At 39.9% G+C, this 25,164-nt stretch overlaps 2 protein-coding genes across 6 annotated transcripts in view; one reads left to right on the top strand and one right to left on the bottom strand.

Annotated features, from left to right (window-relative positions):
- CNIH4 (cornichon family member 4) overlaps nt 1-13,342 on the bottom strand; it is a 28,102-nt gene extending 14,760 nt beyond the window's left edge. Inside the window, exons 1-5 of one of the 2 annotated variants that reach the window (XM_066316271.1) lie at nt 13,210-13,342; nt 11,894-11,962; nt 10,990-11,102; nt 6,796-6,936; nt 6,011-6,212 (exon numbers count right to left, since the gene is read on the bottom strand). In XM_066316271.1, the coding sequence (XP_066172368.1) occupies nt 6,185-6,212; nt 6,796-6,936; nt 10,990-11,102; nt 11,894-11,962; nt 13,210-13,278 (420 nt within the window). In that variant the 5' untranslated portion in view covers nt 13,279-13,342 and the 3' untranslated portion in view covers nt 6,011-6,184. Of the gene's footprint in view, nt 1-6,010; nt 6,213-6,795; nt 6,937-10,989; nt 11,103-11,893; nt 11,963-13,209 lie in introns of those variants that run through there. The other variant, XM_066316272.1, reaches the window with a different exon arrangement.
- The window catches only part of NVL (nuclear VCP like), a 38,129-nt gene continuing 26,307 nt past the window's right edge, over nt 13,343-25,164 (top strand). Inside the window, exons 1-12 of one of the 4 annotated variants that reach the window (XM_066316264.1) lie at nt 13,343-13,457; nt 15,366-15,439; nt 16,028-16,080; nt 16,171-16,267; nt 17,114-17,168; nt 17,708-17,974; nt 18,769-18,892; nt 19,189-19,265; nt 19,546-19,680; nt 21,104-21,205; nt 23,042-23,159; nt 23,646-23,790. In XM_066316264.1, coding sequence (XP_066172361.1) covers nt 13,401-13,457; nt 15,366-15,439; nt 16,028-16,080; nt 16,171-16,267; nt 17,114-17,168; nt 17,708-17,974; nt 18,769-18,892; nt 19,189-19,265; nt 19,546-19,680; nt 21,104-21,205; nt 23,042-23,159; nt 23,646-23,790 — 1,304 coding nt within the window. In that variant the 5' untranslated portion in view covers nt 13,343-13,400. Of the gene's footprint in view, nt 13,458-15,361; nt 15,440-16,027; nt 16,081-16,170; nt 16,268-17,113; nt 17,169-17,707; nt 17,975-18,768; nt 18,893-19,188; nt 19,266-19,545; nt 19,681-21,103; nt 21,206-23,041; nt 23,160-23,645; nt 23,791-25,164 lie in introns of those variants that run through there. The other 3 variants (XM_066316265.1, XM_066316266.1, XM_066316267.1) reach the window with 3 other exon arrangements.

Below are 25,164 nucleotides of genomic sequence, written 5' to 3'. Positions count from 1 at the left end.
GAAAAAATCCAAATCAGTTTGCTGATTTGCAATACATTGATTTCCATGTGCTTAAAAATGTTCATAGGCTGGAACAAGTACACACCCACGATAAATTACTGTATTTCCAGTCAGCAGGCCCCTGGTTATAGAGAGGAAAATACTGTAAGTGTGTACTCATTTTGTAACTTTCTCTGGTCACCTGCTGGCTTCAAATATTCAGAGTAGCCCCAGGTTATTATCAAGGCAGATCTCAAATTAAAAAAAAAAAAAAAAAAGCTGAAGCATTTTATTATCCAAATATTCTTTAGCTGTTCAGGTAAGTAATTCTCAAGGCACAGTGGAATACAAAAGGGAAAAATGGTAGCTCTGTTCATGTTTTGGAGGGGAGGGAAGTGGGGGGAAATGACACCTTTGTTTTTAAATTCCCTCTGTCTTTTCTAAAGTTCTCCAACTTTAAAGTTAACTTCTCTTTATGATTGGAGCAAAGATGCAAGCTAGAAATCTGCCCAGATCTTGCCAGTTACTTCTCAACTTGGCTTCAACCAGGTAATGTTTATTAAAACTCTGTCTGCTGTTGGGAGTTGGTGTTTAGTTGTGTATTTTTACACTGCTAAGTGATACTCCCACCCAAAATCAGTTGTAAAGGCTTCCTTAGCAGGAAGCCAGGACCTGTAAAATTAGCTGTAGCTCGAGGGGATATGTTGTAGATCCAAATGGGGAGGGAGGTAGAGAAAAAAGAAGGGACATAAAAAGCAGGATTTACTGACCAACAAACAAACTACTGTAACTCAAGGGGGAGGAGGAAAAATGCACTTTCAATAGTTTGTCCATATTTTTAGCTACAAAATACACTTGTATCTAATTTCTTTTTGAGACAACTATTAAGAGGAACACCCATCCCATAAATGGCTAATCCTCCTTTTGCCCTCCTCCTGTCTTTTCCACATTGGCTTGAGTCCATTTTCAGCTGCCATACTTGATTTTTGAAAACTGCTTCTTTTAATGATGTCTAGAAAGCAAAATCATTAACTATGACACTTTTTTTAAACAGGGTGGACTTAATTGAAGTGTGCAGTGTTGAACTACTGCTGCAGTAGCTGCCTCTAGTTGAAATAAACTGTAGCCAAGTTTTCTGTCTATTCATCCAGATAATCTGGATTCAGTAAAACATCTGTGAGAGTGTTCCTCCCATCTGGTATGAGTGTGTGTGTGCATGTGTTCCACAAACAGACAGAGAACCAAATGTTCTAGGTACTTGTCATGTTTTATTGCATACTTTAAGTTGTGTGTATGTGAAGTGTCCTTTGACCAGAAGGTTTTGGTTAATATCAGTATATTTTTATAAATTTGAAATTCATTGTGCCCCATCTTTTTTCATAAACATTTTACATTCTTAGGGTATATGTGCTAGATTTGAAACTTAACATTTTTAGGCACAGATGGAAAAAGTTATTGGCTCCTTGAAAACATATGGGACAAAATGGATCCTCAAAGCATGTATGTACTTACAAACCAAGCTGTAGAGATCAAGAAAAGAACTTTATTGTTGATCTCAAGATTTCTAAATTGTCAAGATTTATATGGAGTTGTGGTGGAACTAGTTAACACTTAGAGCTTTTGGTATGTAATGACTATTTGCTATGGACTGATATTAAATGTTTCAAAGGATTGCGTTCTTAAACTTTCTGGATTTTTGTTACTCTCCTCAGATATTAAGTAGTTAAAAATTTCTTTGCTATATTACATTAAAAACATAAGAACTTTGGGTCTCGTATTTATTTTCACTTGTTTTACTAATTATTTACAGAACACCGTTTTAACTTTTTTATTTTATAAATGTGTAGTATTTTAAACATATCTTTAAAAATTGTTCAATTGGAACTACATTAACTTCTGATTTGTTTTTATTAGGATTTTTAAAAGAAAATACACTTTTTCCATGTTGGTGCACAGCACTTAACAGAAATGTTTGTATTCCCTTTCTTTCAATTCAATAAACAATAAATAACTGGAATGAATAGTTCTTAGTTTCCCTAACTTCACTTACATGACTGACTTGGATGTTAATTTCTTGATCATTAATTATAGATTTCATCCATAGTATTTCCTTGCTAGGAAAGTTAATTTGTGGCAGTGTAGCTGCAGCTGAGTCACTCAGTGCTAAGCTCAGTGCTCAGGCTCTCCAGGCTCTGTTTTCTGCCTCTAATCCACCTCACCCTTGTGTTTGTGCTGTACTTTAGCACTCCACTTGCCTGTGTCCCAAGCTGTGCTTATCTCACTTGCTCAACATCTGCTCCCTCAAGGCTCTGTGAAATCCATCATTCCTTAATGCTGCAGCTTGCATAAATACCAGACTCTGGTTGCTGTAGGTGATCTGTGAGTTTTTATGGGGGTTTTTGATACTTCATAGTAGGAAGGTGCTCCTGAAGTTTTTTTATATCTCCTGCTTTTGTGTTCCCTCCAGCTGACCCCATGTTCTTGCCCCTCCTCCCTGTGCCTTAAACCAGAAACTTGTCTTTGTCCTGCATTTTAGTCAGCTTACATTGTGTTAAAAAGTTGTGCCTGAATTTCCGCTCACTGTAGCTTTTCTAAACTTAAACCTTTTGCTGATGTACATTCAATTTTTGAATTCTTTGAACTTAGGTATGTATTAGAAGAAGTCTTCACTCCCTCTAGTAGCACCTTTTTATTAATTTTGTTCTTTCCCTTACAGTTTAGGCAGTAAACAGGTAATTATGGCTTAAATGTAGCTGCCAAGAGAAGAGATGTGCTTTATTCCCCTGCATGTCCTCCTTTGTGCCACTTCCCTTGGCTGCTGGTATTTGCAGGAGGGTTCTTGGGTTGCAGACCCACCTCAGCCGTAAATTATTCACACAGCAGATGAAGGAAGTTACTAACAAATCCAGGCAAAAAACCTGCCATCCTGTCTGCCTTTAATGGTCAGAAGCGTGCAAGAGAAACAGGTATATGAATTCTATGGGTCTGTGACTTTTTAGTATTTGTGAAATTTCAGTGCTGTGGGTTTGGAGTTTGGGGGTTTTTTCCTCATGTGTTTTTTTTTGGTGGGGGGTGGGGTTTGTTTATTTTTTGAACCATTCAGGTTATTTCAAAGAAATTCCACAAGGAACCTGAGAGTAGATATGCATTTCTTAATTGGCTTAAATCCAAACTCTGCCTGAGGAGAGCCCTTCCTTACCCCTTGCCCTGTGCTCTCTGTGCTGCCTGGTCCCCACCCTGCGTGTCCTGCATGTGCCAAGGCTGTCAGCTCATCCCAGCAGGATGGCAGTGCCAATTGTCTCCACACTTTAAAGACCTGTAATGCTCTGAAGGGTAACCACCGGGGCTTGTATGCCTCTGAAGGGTAAACACTGTGACAGGCACAGTGTTTCTGCCAAAGCTAAGGTGGTCAATGTACTGGTAACTGCATGGTGGTTCATAATAGACAGCCCAGATTTCCCTACTGCTACCTCCAATATCCACCATTCCCTATACTTAAAGGCATAAATGGTCTTCAGGCACTTGTACAAAATCCTAGAGAGCTTCTTGTGCGAAGAAAGAATTAGAATAAAGCTCTGACAATCCTGAACAGATTTTGATTTGCCTTTTTGGGCTTATCAGGGTTTCTGGTTGGTTGTTAACCTGCATGTAGAACTGTTCTTAGTGGTCAGACCACTGATTGACCATATTTGATAACACAGAACCACTTTAGAAAACCAAACCATTTACTAGATTGAGGAGGCAAATATATTCCTTAAAAAAAACAGGCTCAATAACCAACAGTTTGTAATTAATGATTAATTAATTAGGGAGAAACATGTAACTCTACATTTTAACTAACCCTCCAAATGCAGAATTCTTATGTAATCTCTCTAAAAACCAATGCAGGACTTTGTAAGCTGGCCTGGCTGTAGACTGTGGGTGAAGAAAAGGGCTCAGTAACATCAGTTAAAAGTTGTAATCCCTGCAGGACTTTATTTTCAGTGATTAGGAGTTTTCTATCAGTCATAGCTAATGGTTCCTCACAAAGTTATACTTTGGTACTTCAAGTCCAAAGGGAAATAGTCTGAATGAATAGGAAGGAATCTGACCTCACACCAATTTATAGTGATAGTCAGATGATTTTTTTAAAAAATCAGTTTCAAGTTTCTTGAGATTGTCTTCAATTCTGCATGATAAGCTTGGGTTTAAATTAACTGTTCTCTGCTGGAAACTAGAGAGGGTTTTTTTATTATTATTTTTACTACCATTAAAATTTCTGTGCTCTGTGGCTCTCCCTGGAGGGACATAACTGCAGTATCCCTATTTCTAGCTAATTAATCATGGGTTTAGCTATTACAAATACATTTTTCTGTTGCTGACACTGACCTCTGAAGGTCTCTGTTGAAATAGGGACTGACCCTGTACAGGAAGAAGGCTTCAGCGTTACCAGTGTAATTTATTCAGCAGAACTGTAGTCTCTAAAACCTGCTGCTGAGGTTTTTAAAATTCTTATAATCAGTTGCTGGATATAAATGAACAGAACTTATTCATCGTGTTTTTAGAATAAGATATAAAGCTGCTAGTTTGAGTAATGGACTTCAAACTGAAGTTAAAATGCTTATGTTTCTCAGTGTGAAACAAATTCAGTGAAATGTATCTACTGTCCATATAGCAAGGGCCTGACTTAGAAGAAAGGCCCTAACACTGAAAATGTGTAGTAGGTTTTTTTCACACACAAATAAAACTTAATTGCCTACCATGATCTGCTAAAAAAGTTACTGACTTTCTACTCTTTTGAAGTTTTATTTGCTCTCTTTTCTCCAGACTTGCCTCCTATGAGGGTTTTGGCTTTATAGCGCAGTACTTTTTGTAGTTTGATGTTGTGCTGTCAGGTAGTCAGTGGCATCCAGCTGTTTCCTTAGTTATTTTTTTAATGAGCACGATTTTCAGCAGTTTTTCATCTTTAACACAGCTGAACTTGGACTCCATCCATCAAAAATTTAAAGCCAAACTTCTCCCAGAACAAACACTGAACACAAGGTATCTACAGCAATAATGTATCAGTGTTGCCTTTTCATGGCTGGCCCTGAAAACAATTGTTAACTCCAGCTGTACACTTAAACCCAAATACTTAAGAAGAAAAAGCTCATAAATTTTTGGACATAATTACAGAACTGTATTTTTTAAAGTGTTTAATTGATGTGTTTGTTCCAAGAGACCTGTTTGCAAGCACATATAAAAAACTAAAAGACAGTTATTGGACAGTGAGGGTACAAACACTTATCACTGATGCAAAAGCTGCACAAAGAGAACTTGCTGGTGTCACTGAAGCAGAGTCACATCAGAATTGGAGTAAGTGGGGATATGGTTACCAGACCATTTCCCTGAGCTAGACAGACTCTTGTTTCACCCCACTGGCTATGCCAACATCAGGTTCAGGGAGTAGCAACTGCAGATAGTCTTTTGCTCTGTAACCAACTCCACCCCAGTGCAATATGATCTTTACTTTATCTGGATGTCCATGATGTACTTCAATGACAAATTAGGAGTTGAAGGGAAAAAGCAAGTATTAATCATGGTTCTTGTTTATCTGCACTCTTACAAGTGTCATGTCCACCAAAGGGATCTTAATCCATCCAAATACAAGGCTTCATATAGATTGCTGCAGGTGGTGGGGAAAGGGAGGAAAACGTAACTTTCATTCCACTGATTTTTGTCTGGAAAGAATACCAACACGAAGATGCAAGCTGTGCTCCTGTTCCACTTTGAATTCTGTTCCAAGTGCTCTTTCAAATTAGGCTCTGATAGGACAGCTTGGCAGCCAGAGTCTTATCCTGACACCTCTCAGCAAAAATCAGATATCATTGCTGCACCTAAATGTGTTCTGGAACTACCATCATTACCAGCTCATGCTGCTGAAACGAGTTTCCCTTATCACCATTTAATTCCTGTGAGGTCACTTCTGTAAGCGAGGATTTCATCTTACAGAAACAGCAGCTCCAGCAGTTTGGCTTGTAAAGGAACAAAAACAACTGCTACACAGATCCAATGTCTTTTGAAAATATTTTATGTTAAAAATACAGAAAAATATTTCTTGTTCAAAGAGGAAAAATATACTGCATGACGACACTGATCTAGGTGTGTTCGGGAGGTGTCTGTGGCTCCACAACCAGTCACTGGAGTGATGACCCAATTTGGCAGCTAATGGTTCTCTTTCAACTTCTCAATCATTTATCAAAGCCAGAATCATACTGTGACAAAACAGAGAACATGATACCAGTGGATTACTGAAGCTTGTGCAAGCAGGAGCAGCTCTCACTGTCATGGGAGAGCTGCTCTGAGAGAACCTGAAATAGAAAGTCAAGGCACCCCTGCTGTGTGCTTTGCTTAGGAAGACAAGGCTGCAGAAGAAGCAATACTGCAGGAGAGGAACAGCAGCTCTGCCACCTTGGAGTAAGTGGCCTTATCACAAACACATCTAGTTCTAACTCAGCCAGATCAACTTCATGTTTTAAAAACAGAACTTGTAAAATAAACTTGGTCCTCAAGAGTGTTTCCTTGCTAAACAGGCCACTTACTGTAGGTGCTGAAAGCATGTAACTTTTTACATTGTAGTTTTGAGATGAAGGAATAGCCTGAGTTTCCAAACACTGATCAGAATGAATAAAGGCACATACTGAGCCCAGAGATAGCTGTCAAAATATATTACTGGGGTTTAGCAGGATGCAAAAAAGCAAAGACATGAATACCAGCAATTACACCAGTGGAATAGAGGAGATAAAAATAGCTGGCAGGCAATCCCTTTGTTCCTTGGGAACAATTTTTGAAACTAACCTGTAAAGGTACATGAAGAAACAGAGCAGATGAAAGCCCAGCTTAATCATGGCTTCTTTCATGTGTGATTTCAGTTGTCCTCGGTTATGGATCTCTGTGGGATCAAATACTCCCATGTTTCCACTTGGCACCATAATGTACCTGAAAGTTAAAGAATAAGAAAAAAACCACAACCAAACAAAAACAAACAAACAAAATCAACAACACAAACCAACAACAACAAAAAAAAGCCCAACAACAAAAAAAGCACACACAAAAAAGACCAAACAAAAAAACCCAAACATGTAATCACCGAAACATTAGGGAGTGTAAGGGCAAGAAGCGGGGGAAAGCTTGCCAAGAAGAGACTTTCATCTGAAGAGCTGTTTCTCAATTCAAGGTAAGGGAGTTCTGGATATTGCAGCTATCTCTGCCAATACAACCCACAAATAATAAGAGAACAAAAAGTACTTTTTAAAAACATCAGCCCAGCTTCCCATGTATAAATGTGAGAGATTCTAGGTAACAGCTAACAGTTCATTTTAATTGCTGCTCACAGTTAGTTGCTGTCATGGAGAAAACACCCACCCACATGGAAAGATGTATAAGATGAAAGGGACCGGAAAAGAACCCAATTTAACTAAGAATCAGTAACTTATTTAGCAAAAAACCTCACATAGAAAACCACAGACTCCAGTCACAATGAGATGGCATAAGCCAAGGCAAAGGATCTGTGCTGTTGCTCCTGCCTTTGTCACAGCCATGCTGGGACACCTCAGCACACTGAGGCTGACAGGATGAGTTGGGCAGAACTGAAGATGTTAAGTTCTGCTGTCTGAACCCACATGAGAACAAAAGTTGAGTGAAGCCAAGTGGAAGGTAAGCCAAGGAAGCATAAACCAGCAAACCAAATGTTTATGTCCTGTGACAACTGAGCCAGCAGCATGTTCTCTTGACAGAAGAATTTCTTGAGGGAGCACATGGGAGCACAGCAAGTTCTCACTCCAGCTGAGCTCAGGCTAGAACATCACTTCCATAAGATGATATACAGGCTCTACCTTCCTGGACTCAGACTCTTTCTATACAGGAATTTAACTCTTTGTCTTAAAGCTGGAGCAGAAACATGGTCTCAGAACAGACTACCTGTTCAATTTTCTTCATTTACTCCAGTGGCACCACTTGTAGTCCAAAAAGCACTTCCCTACCTCTTACAATATATATTTCCATAACAGGAGGGGAAGGAAAGGCAACAAGCAACAGGGAGGTTTTCTAGCAGCAGTAGAACATGGGGAAAGAAAAAGTCAGCCCACAGTAATCGTCTGTCACAGGGGCACTGAAAAGCACTGCAGCATATTTGACTAATACCCAAGACAGTTGTGTCCCATTAAAAATAGTTAATGTTAAATAATTCCAGTTTGAAATTCTCTTCTAAATTTGAAGTTTTGAACGGTTGTTCTGTTTTTAGTGTTACAACACAAATTACTGTGCATTTCCTGGGGATGCAACACCTTTTATTGGAATAAAAGTAGGAAAATGTTTCCTTTACCAATTTATCCTAGAAACAGAATGCATAATTTTCTTACCTCTCTGGGATATGAGTGCCATAAAGACAGCATACATTAATTTTACTTTTTTAAGAAATAGTGACACTTAAATGATGCAGCTTAATTGTGTAAGGTGTGAGGCATTTTTTCCAAGAGGCCCACAAACCAGGACAGCCTACATTCTAGACCTAAGGAACTGAGCCATGGATATAATGCTGCTGGATGCTGATAAACCCAACTCAAGCTCACTGTCATCCTCTACACAGCAAAAAAACCCTTCTGCAGCAAACAAGTAAACTGTCAGCTTTAATAAATACACACATTAGTGCCTCCAGGATTTCCATTCAGTGGAAGCTGCTACTGCAGCAACAGGACACTTCCCTCTAGATTTCCCAATTTTTAAAGGGACGTAGGAGTTCTGACCAGAATTTTCAATGAATTGTAAAGATTTTTTTTTACTCTTTCAGTGTTATCTTCTTAAAGGCATGGCAAGGATCTCATTATTTGGACTTATTCTCTCAAGGAGGTCTATACAGCAAAGGAGAAAAAAAAAAACTGAATGCTTCTCTTTGAGTTTTAAAACAAGGAGAATGTAAGACAAAACTGTGTCACTGGAGACACTACAAAATTCATCAAAAAATCATCTGAGTGGGCTGAACAAGAAGGGCCAATAGGATATTACAATAAACACGTTGCAACTTTGGAAGTCTCTCTTGATGCTGTTTTGGTCCAACTTATCCTTCCCAGGATTTGTTTCTGATACCTTTCCTGCACAAAACCTCTCTCCTCTCACTGAAATCCCTGAGAGAATTACTAAATTAAGGCAGTACTGCCTGTAGCTGCCGTGTAGTCATTGGGATTAAAGAGGTTTTAACAGAAAGTGAATAAGAGGAAGAGATTATCCTACCTTTCTATCACTTACACTGCAAAGCAGGGACTTCTTCAATCACAACAGAATTATTTTTCTTCTGTATTTCTAACCTAAATTTCCCCTCTTTTACTTTGAACCTATTCTCCTTGCACTATCACTACAGTTCCTAATGAGCTGAAAATGCTAAACCCCACACTTGCTCCTTCACTAGAGATGGAACAGTCCAGGCTGTTAATGTGGGAGAAACTCCTCGATCCACAGAAAAGAAGGGAGGATTACTAATACAGCCTAATAGTTTGACTTCTTATTGCCTACACTGCACATCTAAAATTAAGGGAGCAACCATGAATTTTAGGATATTCAGAATTTTTACGCTATATAGGACATACATAAAATGAGAACTGTCAATATAGAACAGCAATCAAAGCTTAGTGCATGACATGAAGAAATAGAATTTCTCTTTTAAAACTCTCTCTGATGAGTTTTAGAAGGGAAAGCAAGTGGTTACTTTAAAAATTAACGTAAGTACACAAAATGAAGTACCACAAAAAAGTAACCAGCACAAGAAATTTTGACAGCTTCAAAGAAAATGCATTCTGTCTGTGGTGTCTCAGCCTTGCCTAAATGAAACATCAACCCCTAAACCTGCCAGCAGATCCCAAACCAAATACTGGTCACAGCTCTACATAGGGAGGGGCAAAGAAAACCAGGCAAAACCATGACCTGTCTGTGTGCATTTAGGCAACATTTATTTATAAATAAAGTTATACTGTCTCATGTTTCTCCAGCTTATAAATATTTGAAGGCTTTGCAAGCAGTTCTGTAGAAAACAAGGGTGATATTTATCAATATTTAAATAGCACTGCTATTTTGCCCAAGAACAGCCAGGTTATCAGTACAGAGATCCTCAGCTTTGTTTTAGTGAGAGCTGTGAAACTTCTTGTTTAATTCTAGCAGCAACTCAACCCCTCCCTGCAAACAGTTAGCCCTGGCAGGTTCAGGCAAACAAGAATGACAGCCAGCCTTCCATACCTGTACATTTAACATTTGGGCTTTTGGGTTCCCTCAGTGTAGCAACTGGAGATAATTTCACATCCAGTTTCCATCAGCTAAACGCCTGTGAAGGGTCAGTTCTCCACACACCAAATGATATCAGATAAAAGGAACATGGTGTGAACTGGAAGTCCCGTTGTTGCCACATGGAAATCCCCACTGGTAACTAAACAATTTCCAAGGGTGGCAGCCCAGAGTTACAAAGAGCAGTAACACTGACAGCTGTCCTGGGGTGAAAAGGCTGCAAACTTTCCCAAATACAAATCTGCAGGATACGGGCCCAAAACCAAGGCAGATGAGGAGAAGGCACAAGTCAGTGAATGAAGGAGGGTGCAGCCCCACAGCCCCATGGTTTTACAACCATCAGCCATGCCAACCTAAGCACTTTTATGCTGATAGCACTGCCAAGAACAGCATGAAAACATTATTAACTCTCTTTTCAGTACTATTTCATAATCCAAATTAATCTGCTATTATTTCCTATGAATTTGGGAATGGTCCCCATATGGAGATTCCTGGGTACTAAAGAGAATGCAAGCAAAGGCCAGAAGTTTCATGTCCTTTACACTGTTGGGTTCCTTGTCATTTTAATGACAGGAAATTATGTCAGTTTGATCAGTGAAGACTGTGAGCAGCTCAAGAGCATGACTGAAGCATCTCACCATCACATATTCATCTTTGTACTACACTTAAAGCTAAACTAGTAACAGTGCTAGAAAGAAACCCTACAAATCCTTGAGCACTTACCTGTATATATTCCACGTGGCCACTGGCAGGTTAAGGAGAAAGATGAACCAGTGCAATGAAATGAGCATTAATACTGTGACAACAGCATGGCCAATCAGCTCAGGCACCACCCACTGCAAAAAGGGGAAAGAAGAAAGAGTTACATGCACAAATGCAAATTCCTTTATGTAAAAGACATCCATTTGGGGTCATAATCTGATTATAACCATGTAAAATCTGAAAAACTGACAGCAGAGGCATGTGGTTCCATCACAGTGTGGACAAATTAATACCTTCAGGCAGATTCCACACAAGCAAGCAGAAATCAAGCCCTGAGATACTGTAACAGAGGTGCCTTTTCCAAGCATTACAAATATTTCTAGAGAGCAGCACAGTCTGAACACAAATATTCTTTACAAGCATTCAAATAAGAGAACTGAGAAAGTATACAGAGGTCATCTGAAATCACTGCAGAGAAGAGTGGGTTTGGGAATTCAGATAATTAAAACGTGCACAAATAGCCCCAGGCTTGGAACAGATAAGGAAGCTGATCAATATAAAAACTGGCATCGTTAAACTGGGTCAGCCCCTGGCAATTACGTGTTCTTGGCTTGACAGGATCCTGTACTATTCTCTCTCAAATGAAGATAAAATATCTCTAAATCAAAATGAACACACACACGGGAAGGCCACATTGATTTAATGTGAAGAGTTTTAAGCAGATTCATTTAAATGGTACTTTTGTGATGGAGTTTGCTGAAAGATGGACATCCAAAAAAAGACAAGCAGGCTGAAATGAGGGATACATGCAAAATACTGCAAATCAAGGCTCCTCAGATACCCATCACACCACAGCTATTTGCAATGCTCAGATGAAGGATGTGGTTTTCTCAAACCACAGCAAATGCAAAGAAGAACAATTTACTTTATTGAGCTTGGAGCAGCACGATCTAGCGTTGATGTAGTCACATTCCAGATCTGAGAGTGTGATTATCTGAAGTTCAGGATAAGGAAACAGTGTATGGTAGTTCAGAATACACACAGCTTTACTTTCAGCCAACAAACTGGGGAGAGCCCTCTGCTCTCAGCATTCCCTGCCTTGCTCTACCTTGCTCTGTCCAAGGCGTATTTCAATTAGTTACAACTCACTCCTACTTTAGATAGAAGGCTTGGCTACATTTTATCATCAGGCCAAGTGATTTTATGATACATTCCCAAGGGCAACTGTTGCACAAGTGCTAAAGTTCAGTTCAGCCCTTAAAACAGACCAGGGAGGCAAACTCAGTACTTTTAGTATCAAAATTCTTACTACAACTCTTGAAACCAAAACTAATGGGCAGGACAAGTTAATGCACTTTTAAACTCCCCTCACAAAACTGTGCAGTTTTAAGCAGTGAATCGACTATTTCCGTCTCATCCCCTCAACATTTATAACAACATTGAATTAATCAATGCTTTACTAGGAAATAATAGAGCAACATCATTACTGAATGAACTTTCAGACTGAAATATGAATATTTCAGACAGAAAAATCCTCTCAAAAAAGGCTTGGGATGCACGTGTGCACATCGCCATGCTGTCTCCTGCAGAGCTCATGGTTCTTTTCTCCAAGGAAATGAACACTAAGAGATCTTTTTCCATTCCTAAAAAATGGGTAAAGGCCGTTCATTTTTCAACAATTTATCCCTCTAGGATGAATTTGTGTCGAGTGGTTTTGGTAGAGGAACTGGGTATGCCCTGAAGAATCCCATCAGGACTGAAAGAATGTGAAAGCTCGCTCTCTTTCATTGAGGAAAGTAAGGAAAAGAAGTCAAATCTGTGCCTTTACACTGCAGCAACGCCAGCCAGCACAGACTGCGGACCAGCCTCTAACAAAAGACCATGGAAATGCAGCTTGCCGAGGGACTCGGAGCCCCACAGCTGCGGGCACACAGGGAACACAGCGCACGGCGTCCTTGCAATGAAAACACTGCTGGCCGCACTCTTTAGGCCCGTGTGGCCCCCGAGCACCGCTCGCTCCTTGTGCCGCGCCTGAGCCGCGCCCGCCCGAGGAGCCGCGGCCCCGCCGAGCGAGCGCGCTCCGGCCGCCGAACCCGCGCCGCCGCCGCCCCGCGGCCATGGCCCAGCGCAGCCCCCGGCCCGCAGCCCCCCGGCCCCGCCGCCGCCGCCTCAGCGGGCCCGCCCCGCCCTGGCGCCCTTCTCCGCCCATGCCGCGGCCCCCGCGCCGGAGGAGCAGGATACGAAGTAGACCGAGAGGAAGATGAGGGCGCAGCAGTCGATCAGCGAGAAGATGAAGACCACCGACTCCATCCCGCCGCCGCGCCCGCCGCGCTCGGGCCCTCCCGGCCGCCGTAGGCACCGCCCCGCCCGGGCGGGCCCGCGCAGCGCGGCACGCTGGGAAATGGAGTCCCCTCTCCGGCGGGGTGGCGGCCATGCGGTGCCGGCCCGGCCGCGTCTCGGATCCCCGGCTGAAGCAGCGCATCAAGCAGGTACCGCCCGCCCGCCGGGGCACCCTCGGCACCGCTGGCACCACCGGCACCGGCAGCCGGCGGGGGGCTCGTCTGTCCCCCTCTGGCTGAGGGGCCTTGAGCATCCGGCCTGCTCACTGGCAGGAGAGGACCAAACCCCGGCCCTGCCTCTGAGTGCTTTAGAAAAGGCTTTAAAAGGCTTTAGGAAGGTCTATTGGTTTATTTTATTAATTTTCCGTAAAATATTTTTTTCCTGTCGTTCTTCTGTCCTCTTTAGTGGTTCTGGTCTTGAGGCTGGCTGCTGATGCTTCACATTTGAAATAAATCGGGCAAAAGGAATATACTCAAAGTACTCCTATATATGTGTGTGTGTGTGTATAGGTATATGTGTGTATATATATACACACACACGGTGTGTATTTGTGTGTATATATATGTAGATATATAGGTATATATATACACATGTGGTATACAGGTGTGTGTATGTAAATATATGTGTATGTATGTGTGTGTGTGTGTATATATATGGACCTTAGGAAGAAGTTCTTCACAGAATGGGTGGCAAACACTGGAACGGACTGCCCAGGGAGGTGGTGGGGTCACCGTCCCTGGAGGTGTTTAAGGAAAGACTGGATGTGGCACTCGGTGCCAAGACTGGTGGACGTGTTCAGTCATAGGTTGGACTTGATGATCTCAGAGGTCTTTTCCAACCTAAATGATCCTGCAATTCTGTGATATTGGCAAATGCTGTCTGTACTTGGAAACATATACAGTGATTTTATTGAATAGCTGAGAAAAGGGGAAAATGGGATTACTTAACAAATACATGTGGGAACATCTGTGATTCCTTGAAGTGGCACAGTGCTGTGTCACATCTTGTGATAGTTTATAACGACTTTGCACCTTGAGCACCAGGTTTCTGAGCCTGTGTATAAATGTACTCCACTTCTAATTCCTTAAAATGAGACAGTGCTCAAGGGAACTTGCTTGGATTAATTCACAAGATCACAATGAGTGTGTTTTGACTATTCTGAAGTGGAAAACCCAGCTGAGTTTATGGTAGCCTTGATGTTTCGTGCAGGGCAGGAGCTGCCCATGGGTGATCTGAAAGGCAACATAATTTTAAAAGCTAAATATGTATGCAATTTGACTGTTTTGTATAGAGTTATTGATTTTAACGAGATTTTAAAATCGTCCTTGTTGTGACACTTGTGATACCAGATCTTCTAGGAAAATTCTATATTTTCTTCTTCTTTTTAAAGAAGGAACCCATCTTTATGTTATCAAAAGTTCTCACTGCTGATTTGGAGAGTGGAGGAAGAAAGCAAAAAGAGTACAGTTGTACATGGAATTTAGTACATTTTCTCACACTTTCAAAACTGGGGTTTGAAAATGTGTTGGATTAGCTGCTGTCAAAGCGATAAAAAGGCTTGATAGAATTCACTTTATTGACATAGTTCTCTATAATATTCCCTCAAATGTCCTGTAAAGATTGAAGTTGTTCTTATGAGAGTATCCATGCTGATTCATATAGATGGTTTCATTTTTAGGGCAGGAGATCTAAACCAAAAGTAGGATAACTGAGAGGACCAAGACAATAAGATGGTGTGTGGGCTACAAAGTCAGCTTTCTTGCTAAATAAAAGTAACAGAGTTGACCCAGCAGAAGTCATCAAAGCCCCCAAATATAGGATGCTGCCTTTCCCCAGAAGGCAGAGCTGCCCAGTAATCTGTGCTTTAATAAACTTTTCCCATTTCATTGGGAAATTCCCATTACTGTCTGCTGTGTTGCAAGGCAGTGAAAAGTTGATTCTGATTTTCATTTCAACTTTTAAGGAGGGTAGAATTTAAAATAGGCATATTTGGTTGGGCTGTTCTGGTGAAGTGATTGACAGAGATTTTATTCCCTGCTTAATATTCTTCATTTCAGTATCTCGCAAGTAGCAAATGTGGGCACTATGTTGACATTGGAATTCTAGCATCTGATTTGCAGAAAACCTACAGGTGAGCCAAGATTTGTCTTCTTACATCCTGTGTTCAAAATGTAGAATATATTAGAATAAATAGAATAAAGTAGAATAAATTAGAATATTTGTTCACTTGGATTCATTATGAAAGTTACAATTTTCTTTACGCTACCTTCATTACCACTTGTTTGTTGAGGTTGATTGAAGCAATAAGATTGTTCCCCTCTGCTGATATATTTAGTGACTCATGTTTTATTAATGTATTGGCATTACAAGATTTAGTTGTGGTGTAGGTTTTGATGGGTAGATTTTTTTTTCTGTTTTAAATAAAAAGCTGCAGATTCATTGCAGCATGTAGAGGTCTACCCCAGTGAGTTTAAAATATGAGGGAAAAGAAACACCTCAGTGCAGACGTGGGGAGGAGATAGAGGATCCAGTAATACACTAATTCCTTGCTCAGTCACTTAGCAGGACAATCACATTTTCACCCAGGTAGTTTTTAATAAGAACCTCTGTGGAAGCTTGGGAATCAACTTCCCATGTACTTTTTCCACTGGGAATGACAATGACATTATGTTGAGGGGAAAATCAGTTGGTGTAACCTGTTTATTTTGGTTTTTTTCAGTGTAGATTATGGACGAAGAAAAAGAAACGCCTTTAGAATACAAGTTGCAAAAGGTAGATCTGTTAATATTGTATCCAAGATGCCAAATTCTTTGATTGTGCTTTGGCTGTTAATTCTTAACATGGCTGAACTTTTTCTTGCAGTGTTTGAAATAATCAGTAATGAAAAAGAACGTGAAGATTTGGCAGCTTTAGAATCTGAACATGTGGCAAAAAGAGCAAGACAACAAGAGAAAAATGAGTAAGAGGAATTTTTACCACTAGATTAATAATGCCATTGCTGTTGACATTTCTTTAAGGCTTTCTAGGTTTGTGTTATTACATTTTGGTTGTTTCAAGGTTGGAGGTGGATCCTTGATTTCCCACAGGCTTGTCTTCTTCAGAAGTTGCTTGTAGTTATTGGAAACTTTTTTGGGGCTGAAGACAAGCAGATATTTGAGCTAATCATGATTTCTCTGTTGTGGGAAACACACAGCCCTGAATTATTGGACTACCTTATGGCTTCCTTGATAGCTTTCCACATAATATTCCTCATGTGTTTCAGTTCCTTTGTGTTGTACTTAATTGTTCTTGGGTGTGAGAGATACTGGCCACATCTGAGAGATGAAACTACCAGACAGACTATTCAGAGTAAATCACCAGTGGCTGTGAGATTGTATGAAGATTTCCTGACTCCTAACCCTGTCCATAATCTTATGGAGTGTTCTGTTTTCTCTAACCTAGGATAGATATTAAGGATCTCATGGGAAAGTAGGACACTGTTGTCAGAAGGATTGGTCTGGTTCAGCAGTGATTTGCTCCTATTTCTCTTGGTGAACTGAATCAGAAGGAACCTACATCACTTTTAATATGTGTCTTTCAAGCAGGTTAGCAAGTTGATCCAAATCATCACACACTTGGAGAGGATGCATTTTTTAACTTTTCATAGTACAGGGTTGAGAGTCAGGAATTTCTCTCCAGCATTAGGCTACATACCATGATTATGGGGAACCACATTGTGGAAAACACTTTTGGTGTATTTTACAGATGTCTAACTTACAGTTGTGCTCTGATAAATTAATATTTTTTGTCTTCTCTCCCTGTTAAGGACTAGTGGAAGTGGCACAGATGACTCTGACTATGATGATTATCCAGAAGATCTAGTAAGTTGTATTTTATTACGATTGTTTGTATTTGTATAATATATGATTCTATGTTGTGAAATTGCACTAAAAGAGTTCAAAAGGGGTGATGGAGATAAAGTCTAGTCAGAGTTAGCAATTCCAGGTGAGAATCTGTGGAGCTGGAAGGAGGCTGTTTTCTGAAGAAAAAAGAGGAACTTGTGATGGGGAATCACTTTTGGGAAGGGACTATGAGAGCCTGAAGGACTTGGCTATAAAATGGATGAAGTCACTGAAGGAATTAACATCTTCCAACTACTGCCTAAAGATGTGCCTGTCCATTAACAGGAGTCATTCCAGGGTAAATTGCAAAGGCTGCTGCCCCTTCCGCCAGCACATGTAGGTTTATATGCAGTCATTTGGTTTGCAGAGGAGTGGGTTGGAAGATGCATTTCCTATTATTTCTGGCAGGGATAATGCTGAATTGTGTTTATGAAATAGTTTTCATTGACCTCTAAATATAAATAATCCAAGTTAAAACCTGTCCCATGTATTTTCTTTACAAATGTGTAAATTTGCAGTCTGCAAATCAGATGAACAGTTCCCTGCTGAGCTTATACAAGAAAGGAAATCCTGATTCTGTTCCACCCACTCCAAAAAATGACCCAGTGGAAACCTCTCCTCGTGTGAGAACAGCACCTCAAACAAGCACCCTCACACCAGAATCCAGAGGTGAAAGACGAATCTCTGATGGTGGCTGGTTCATTGATAAAACTCCTGATGGGAAAGACTTCTTCATTGACCTTTCTGAGGATGGAGAAGAGGAGGAAAAGAAACTGATTTCTGAGGTACTTTATGTTTCACAAACCCAAGGTTCTCAGTAGATGCATGAATGGAATTGGCCCATTTCCAGCATGTTTGTACAGAAGGCAGAAAATCACCAAATAATGAGTTTCTTCCTGATTTTTTTGAGGAAAATTTATTTCTCAGTATGAAGGAGGCCCAGAGAAAGATGAGTGGAAGGTAGCTGTTATTTATTGCATGTGCCCATGGCCAGACTACCTGCCCTGTGGCTTGCTGCAGCCACAGCAGGTGGTCTTCCTTAGCCGATGGTAAAGTCTTAGTGACCCTGGGGGAAACAGGAAACTTCTTTTTATTTCTTTTATCCTGTAATAGTCCTTCTCTCATATGCATCTAACTTGTGTTAGCACTGAATAACATTTTCTTACACTCCCTTCTGACTTACTAGAAATAAAAATTGTTTCCAATGGGGTAAATACATTTGTATAGCTGTATTCATCCCCAAAGTGGATTCCTCCATGGCATGTAAACAACTGGTGTCTGATTTTGGTTAGTAGTTTTGAGGAGGTTTGGTTGGTTTTGGCTTGTTTTTTTGCTCATTACTATGTTCTCTTAACAAAAACAGTGACTATTTTAATTAACCCACTTAAAAATAAGATAAATCCAAAGTACAAAAAAGAGTTTCTGCAAAAAGAAACTGTAAGTTCCTGCCTTACTTGTCTTTATTTATATGATTTGTGTAAGTGAAGCATCATAGACACAGATTTTGTTCTTTTAAGTTTTTGCGGAAGTTCACTGAGGTGGAAGGTTTTGTTTGTATAATTCTGCTTTTATGTCCTAGAAATCAACAGAATTTTCTGTCTTGGAGAGTGAAAGAAAGAAGACAAAGAGCAGGAGAGCAAAAAGAAAAAAAGGAGAATTTCCAGATGTAGATCGAGAAATTGAATCCATGTTACTTAAGAAAGGTGAGAAGTTATTTTTGTGTTGTTGGTGTATTACTCCAAACAAAGAGATAATAGCAGACAATGGAATCTGTTACCGAAGAAGTATGTTCTAATGTGCAGAGGAGTGACCCGAGGCAGTTTTTAGAAGAAATTTAGCCTTAATGTTGTACTAAAAAAATACCGCAGTCCTGTGTCTACTACTAAAAAATAATATCACTCTGAGTGCTTAGCTGTTTGTTTAGGCTGAGTACATTTTTTTCAGTATTAGCAAATACATTTATACCATGGCTAAATGTGTGTCTTTTCCTCCTTAACAGTGAGAAATAAGGGGTCAGAGCTTTACCACCCTTCAGTGAAGTTTGAGGATGTAGGCGGCAATGATGAAACATTAAAGGTTAGTTAAAATTTTATTGGTGGGCTGCAGGATGCACTGAATAAAATGTGCCATGAAAAATTACATGAGAAGAAATATTGCATAGTTCATCTGCTTGGCACTGAACAAAGCTGCTTATACCAACAGCAATGAGGTTGTTGGTTTTTCTCTGATTGATCTTTCTGTAAGCAGTCATTGAATTCAGATTGTTAAACAGGGCTTGTTTTATTTTGCCCTGCCTATAAGAATATCAAATACTAATTTCTGCAATTTAAGTGGAGATTTCTCTTGCTCTTAACAGGAAATCTGCAAGATGCTCCTTCACATCCGCCATCCTGAGGTCTACACCCACTTAGGAGTGGTTCTACCTCGGGGCTTTCTTTTGCATGGGCCACCAGGATGTGGGAAGACACTGCTGGCACAGGCAATTGCTGGGGTGAGATGGCTTCACATTTACAGCTTTCTCCTCTGAGTTACTTTTAGAGGAAAAGAGGATAATCTTCTTTCAGAACAGACTAGAGCTTTTCATTTTAGCCATTCTATGATAGTTTGAAGTATGTTAATCTTTACTTTATTTGAATTCTACTTGAATCTTTTCTTGACAGAGCCTAATACATAAGGAACTATAGTGACAAGGTTTTATGTGTGATATAAGTGTTTTGAGGCATTCCTAGAACAGAGCAATATAGGCACTTTGAGAAGGGTATAAATGAAAGATAATTTTGGTTAAATTTACCATACTGTTTAAAGTCTAGACTCAACCCTACCGCCTTTTATGAGGCATTACATTGATTCTGGGTGGCACCTGTTAAACAGCTGATTTCTGAATTCTAAAACTGGATCTTGCCCTGCCTGTGTCATACTGGTATTTTCAGAGCACATGACACTGCTGGTGTTAATAATTTGGGGTGATGGTGAAGCTGCTGTGCCACTGTTCCTGTCTTGGATGTAAATCTACAGACTTTTAAGGGCTCTCAATTATAACCATGGACATTTCTTTTCCTTTAATACAGTTGCTCCTTAAATGTTACTGATTATAAGCTTAAATTTAGATGCATGTAAACTACTGACTTTCGTAGTGCAGATAAAGAAAATACTGATATTTATTCCTGAAATGTAGGTAACACCCTTCTGACATGGTTTACGGTGTTTTAATTAAGATTAGATGTTTTCTTTCTAATGCCTTTGAATAATTTTATGATATTTAATGCTTCAGTAAGTATTTGTATGCTAGAGGGGTCCTACATTTGAGGAAAGAAGCATGTCACAAGTGAAGAACTTTGAGATTAATTAAATTTAATGACTACTTCTTAAATGTTTTTTTCTTAAATAAGAGATTTTCAGTAGTGCGCTTTTAGGCAAAGTATCTTCTTTGAACGCCATAGGGTCTCTGGTGGCCTTGAGTTGCATAAATTAGGGTTAATTTTCTTTTATATGTTAAATTAGCGATAGCTTTCTTTTATATGTAGTTCCAGGAGCTTGAAATAGGCTGCAACCTGTAGCAATACTGTGCTACAGTCTGTTAGAGTTGCAGTTGTATTTATTTATTTTTAATAGCAGAAAACTTTGAGTGTGAGCTTTACAAGTGTCTTACTGTACAATCCTGCACAGATATTTCAGGAACAGGAGTCTGGGAACCAAACCTGGTGGGGAATACCTTCCACACTGCTAAGCAATGCTTTGTTACTCATTTGAAGTTGGAGGGTGCTCCCTGTCTTTTTCTTAAATTCCTAAAGATTTAATCTTGAATATGTAATTTGTAGGTTTGAAAGTTGTCATATTTAAAAATACTTGTCCTCAAGGACAGCCAGCATTTCTAACCTCTGGATATATCATAAAGTGTTCCTTGTTCCTTCCAGGAGCTTGAGCTCCCGATGTTGAAGGTGGCAGCAACAGAGATTGTGTCTGGAGTGTCGGGGGAATCAGAGCAGAAACTGAGGGAACTGTTTGAGCAGGCTGTGGTAAGACACCCACTGGAAATATGGCTCTATGAGTTGTTTGTCTTTTTCTTTGTAAAGATTCATACTTTGTTGCTGTGGTTTGAATTTGAGTAAATGTGAGTGAATCTTTATTCTGCTACACACATGACTGGTCTCCCCTTCTGTGAGCAGAATTCCATTGTACTTGTCATGATGTCAGAGAGCACAAAGCTTACTATTCTGAAGCCTTGACAAAAGATGGTTCATCATAGCAATGTAGAGAGCAGCATAAATTATTTACATATTTGGATCTGCTTGGCTTGATATATAAAAGAAAAAAACCAGGAGCAGTTCATTGTGCTTTTTTATTACAAAGGGGCTTTTACTTGTTTTGTATGGCATGGAGTTTGAGTGAATGTAAGAGATTTTAGCCTTTGGCCGTCTAGGTAGAAAGCAAGAAATTTAGAATAGACATGATAAGAGCAGGAAAAAAGTTAAAGTTGAAGTCTTGCTTTGGTATGACCTCTGGATGTAGTAGGAAGCAAAGAGAACGAGAGGGGTTGAGACAATTGTTTTTTTTAAAGAAATGCAGATGTTTCTGGTTTTTAGTGTGGGGCTGATATTTTATTTCTTCAGTTTTCTGTTCCTGATCTCTGAGAATATTCTGGTTTTCCGAATTTATTTCATGTTTCTACTCTCCTCTACTGTATGTAGATACTTAAAGTATGCCCCTAAACAGGGGCAAAATGATTGACTGCGAAGCTGTTGCTTATGTTTCCTGTTCATACTAAATTTTAATTTTTAGAGACCCTTGTTAAGAAGTTGTTTAGCATAAAATTACATAGGTTATGGCAAGCAGTTTTTGGAAACTACATATATTCTGTATATGTAGTGATCAAGGGGAGGTTGCTCTAAATTATTGTTACAGCAATAACATCTATTGCATGAAGTATGTCTGCAATAAAATCTCTTGCCTTTCTGCTAGTCTCTTACATTCCCTGAAGCAGTTTTTCCCCTTAGTTTTCGCAGCAGTTTTTGTGCAGGAGAAAAGACAGGGATTCCTCGTTATTTGGGCGCTGTGGGATGTGTAGGGCCTTTCCCCGTCTGGCACAACGGGGAAAAGGAATGACCACGAGATGGCGCGGCCGCCGCCTGGGAACGCCCAGCGCCGCGCATGGACCACGCGGGCTTTTTACGTGGGACTTTCTTGGAACAAGATTCCAGTGTTTTCCTGAAGTGTTCCTTTGCACTACTAGTGCTTTTCGGGAATATTAATGATCTTAAAGCAGCTAAGCACCGCTATATTAGTTACACTAATTATTAATCCATATTATCGTTGGCTTTTGACGAAGTTCATGGAATTTTAGAACACTTGTGGGAGTTTCTCAGTGCTCTCTTTTACTCTTTGAACATGGTCGGGCACTGTAGTAGTCTTGAAGCTCCATGACCACCTACTGCTCCTTTTGTTTTGTTCTGTGTGTCATTAATTCTGCTTTTGAAATTCCACAGCTCTAATGTCACTAACAAAACAAACAAAAAACCAAGCCAGACCTTTCTTGTGTGATAGTCATTTATGGACTTCAGCAGGCAGTCACAATGGAATATTTAGGGAGAAAATAAGAGGTATATTTAAATTTTAGACAGTGTGTAGAGACATTTTAAATCTCATGCCTTAAATATTTCATAGCTTCAGATCAGTGAAGTTTCATACTCTGGTGACTCTCCAGATTGTCAGCAAGAACAACAGAATTGTTCCAGGACTTGATTGTACAGCAGATTTACAGTAAGAGTTACAGATCAGAAAACCTGAAACGTTTCTTTCTTGTAAAACACTCTGTCAGTGTGGTTTTGTAGTTGTGAGTCTTTCTTGTTCCTTAGTCCAGCGCTCCGTGTGTCCTTTTCATTGACGAGATCGATGCCATCACCCCAAAGAGAGAAGTCGCATCCAAGGACATGGAGCGGAGGATTGTAGCTCAGTTCCTGACTTGTATGGATGGTGAGTTTCAGGAACAGGTGTGCTAAACACCAGATTATAATTGTCAGGCTTACTGTCTGCTTCCCTTCAGTAGTGACTTCTGCTTACTTCAGGAGAGTTAGTGGCAATAATTTATCTTATTTTGACAGTTGAAGCACTGGGGAGTGGTGGGAAGATCATTATAAATTTGAAGGGGTGTAACTGCAATATTTTCACATTGGTCTGTACAGCATTATATAAGCCTGTCTGTTGTATGAACAGAAATAATGGGGGAACCTGTTAAATTTATTAATAATTAATGAATCTGTTAATTTTTAAATTTTTGCTTGATTGTGCAAAATGTAAGTTTTAGGCAGTAGAGATAGAGATGAAGAGCAGTTCAGTCTGACTGTTGATTAGTTTATCTCTGCTGACTACTATCATGTGCTGCAGAGTTCCACAGATATGGGGACAAAGTTTGGACAGTGAGTATGAGTACTGACTTCCTTCCTTCCTTCTTTCCCTTAGACTTGAATAATGTGGCTGCCACCACCCAGGTCCTTGTTATTGGAGCAACAAACAGACCTGACTCCCTTGACCCTGCACTGAGGAGAGCTGGGAGATTTGACAGAGAAATCTGTTTGGGGATCCCAGATGAAGGAGCAAGAGAGAAGTATGTGTTATGAAGTTAAACTTGGTTTTTGATACGTTGATAAATAAGAAAACAATGCATAAGTTAACATATGAATTAAGGACAAGTACTTTATTGTGTTTAGTTCTGTTTGTACCTGTACACACCTGTGGGTCAGCACACTGAAAAGTTGCAGAAGACATTAAGTGAGCACTAATATGTCTTGGTAGCTGTGCCTACATTGGGAGTAATTTCCTTTCTTGAGTGCAGATCTGCTTTTAATATTATGTTAATGGCTTTCCAAGTGCCTAACAGTACAGATGATGGAGTCAAATGTATCTTTTCTCATGTTCAGGAAGTTAACATTCTATCTTTGATGCTTCTGTGTAACTATTAAATTAGAAACATAAATTAAGTGAAGCCATTTTCTACCTTAAGCAGCAGGCCTGCATTCTTCCATTCCATTCCTCGTGGAAATACACCAGTCCAGGCATTAAGCTGAGCTGCAGTCATCCTGTGATGTATAACTGTCCCTTTTTTCTCCAAAGATCTATGACTATCAGACTAAGTTAAAAGAAATAAATCCATTTTTGCATTTTAAATTAAAAAATAAGTGCTTCTCATTTCCTCAAGAGCAAAAAACACAGGAAGGGAGGTTTGAAAAACTTATAGCTTAACTTGTTAGGGAAAGGAAAGAAAGGTTAAAGGGTAAGTTTCTTCTTATTCTCAAATAATTATTTTTTAAGTTGAAGAGGAAAACACTTCTGCTTGCAGTATTGCCCACTTTGTGTTGTCAGCACTCAGGCCATTATTCCACCCTAGGGGTTTTTCCCCCGTTTTGGCCATACCTCCGTTTCTGTTTTTCTTTTCCCCTCCTTATTCCTCCAGGTTTATTGTCCTGTAGTAATTGTGTTCTCTTGGCTGTGGGCAGGACATGCAGATGGTTAGAGACAGACCTAAGGAGTCGCCTGAGGAGAGTTGTGATCTCTGACAGTTCCTAGGAACACGTTAAAATGATGATATTCCCAGAAATAGCACAGTGTTGAAGGAGTGAGTTGTGAATGGCAGAGCCATCGTGGTGTGTAGTGATCATTCACAGGTTCGAGTGGAGTCACTGACATTCATATTATTGTTTATTTGTATTTGTGTTCCTGGACATATAGGCTTACAGGGACTGATGATTTTCTTTTTCAAATCCTTCCCTCCTTCTTTCTGTTTTGTTTTGTGGAAGGCCGTGGTGGTGTTGGTTTGTTCCTTTCTTTTAAAATGAAAGGTTGCTTAGGCCTTCTAAGTCCTCGTGGTGTGCTGATTTACAGGGTGAATCTTGCTGAAGGCAAGATTTGAACTGCTTAGTTGTGGGTTCTGCCATCCTTAAGGAGTGGAGTGAAATGAGAAAGTGTACCTGGAGATCTTGAT

The sequence above is a fragment of the Sylvia atricapilla genome, chromosome 3 (assembly GCF_009819655.1).
Source record: "Sylvia atricapilla isolate bSylAtr1 chromosome 3, bSylAtr1.pri, whole genome shotgun sequence".
In the NCBI taxonomy this organism is placed as follows: domain Eukaryota; kingdom Metazoa; phylum Chordata; class Aves; order Passeriformes; family Sylviidae; genus Sylvia; species Sylvia atricapilla.
Note: the sequence above shows the minus strand (reverse complement) of the source record. Positions and strands in the feature narration are given on the sequence as shown.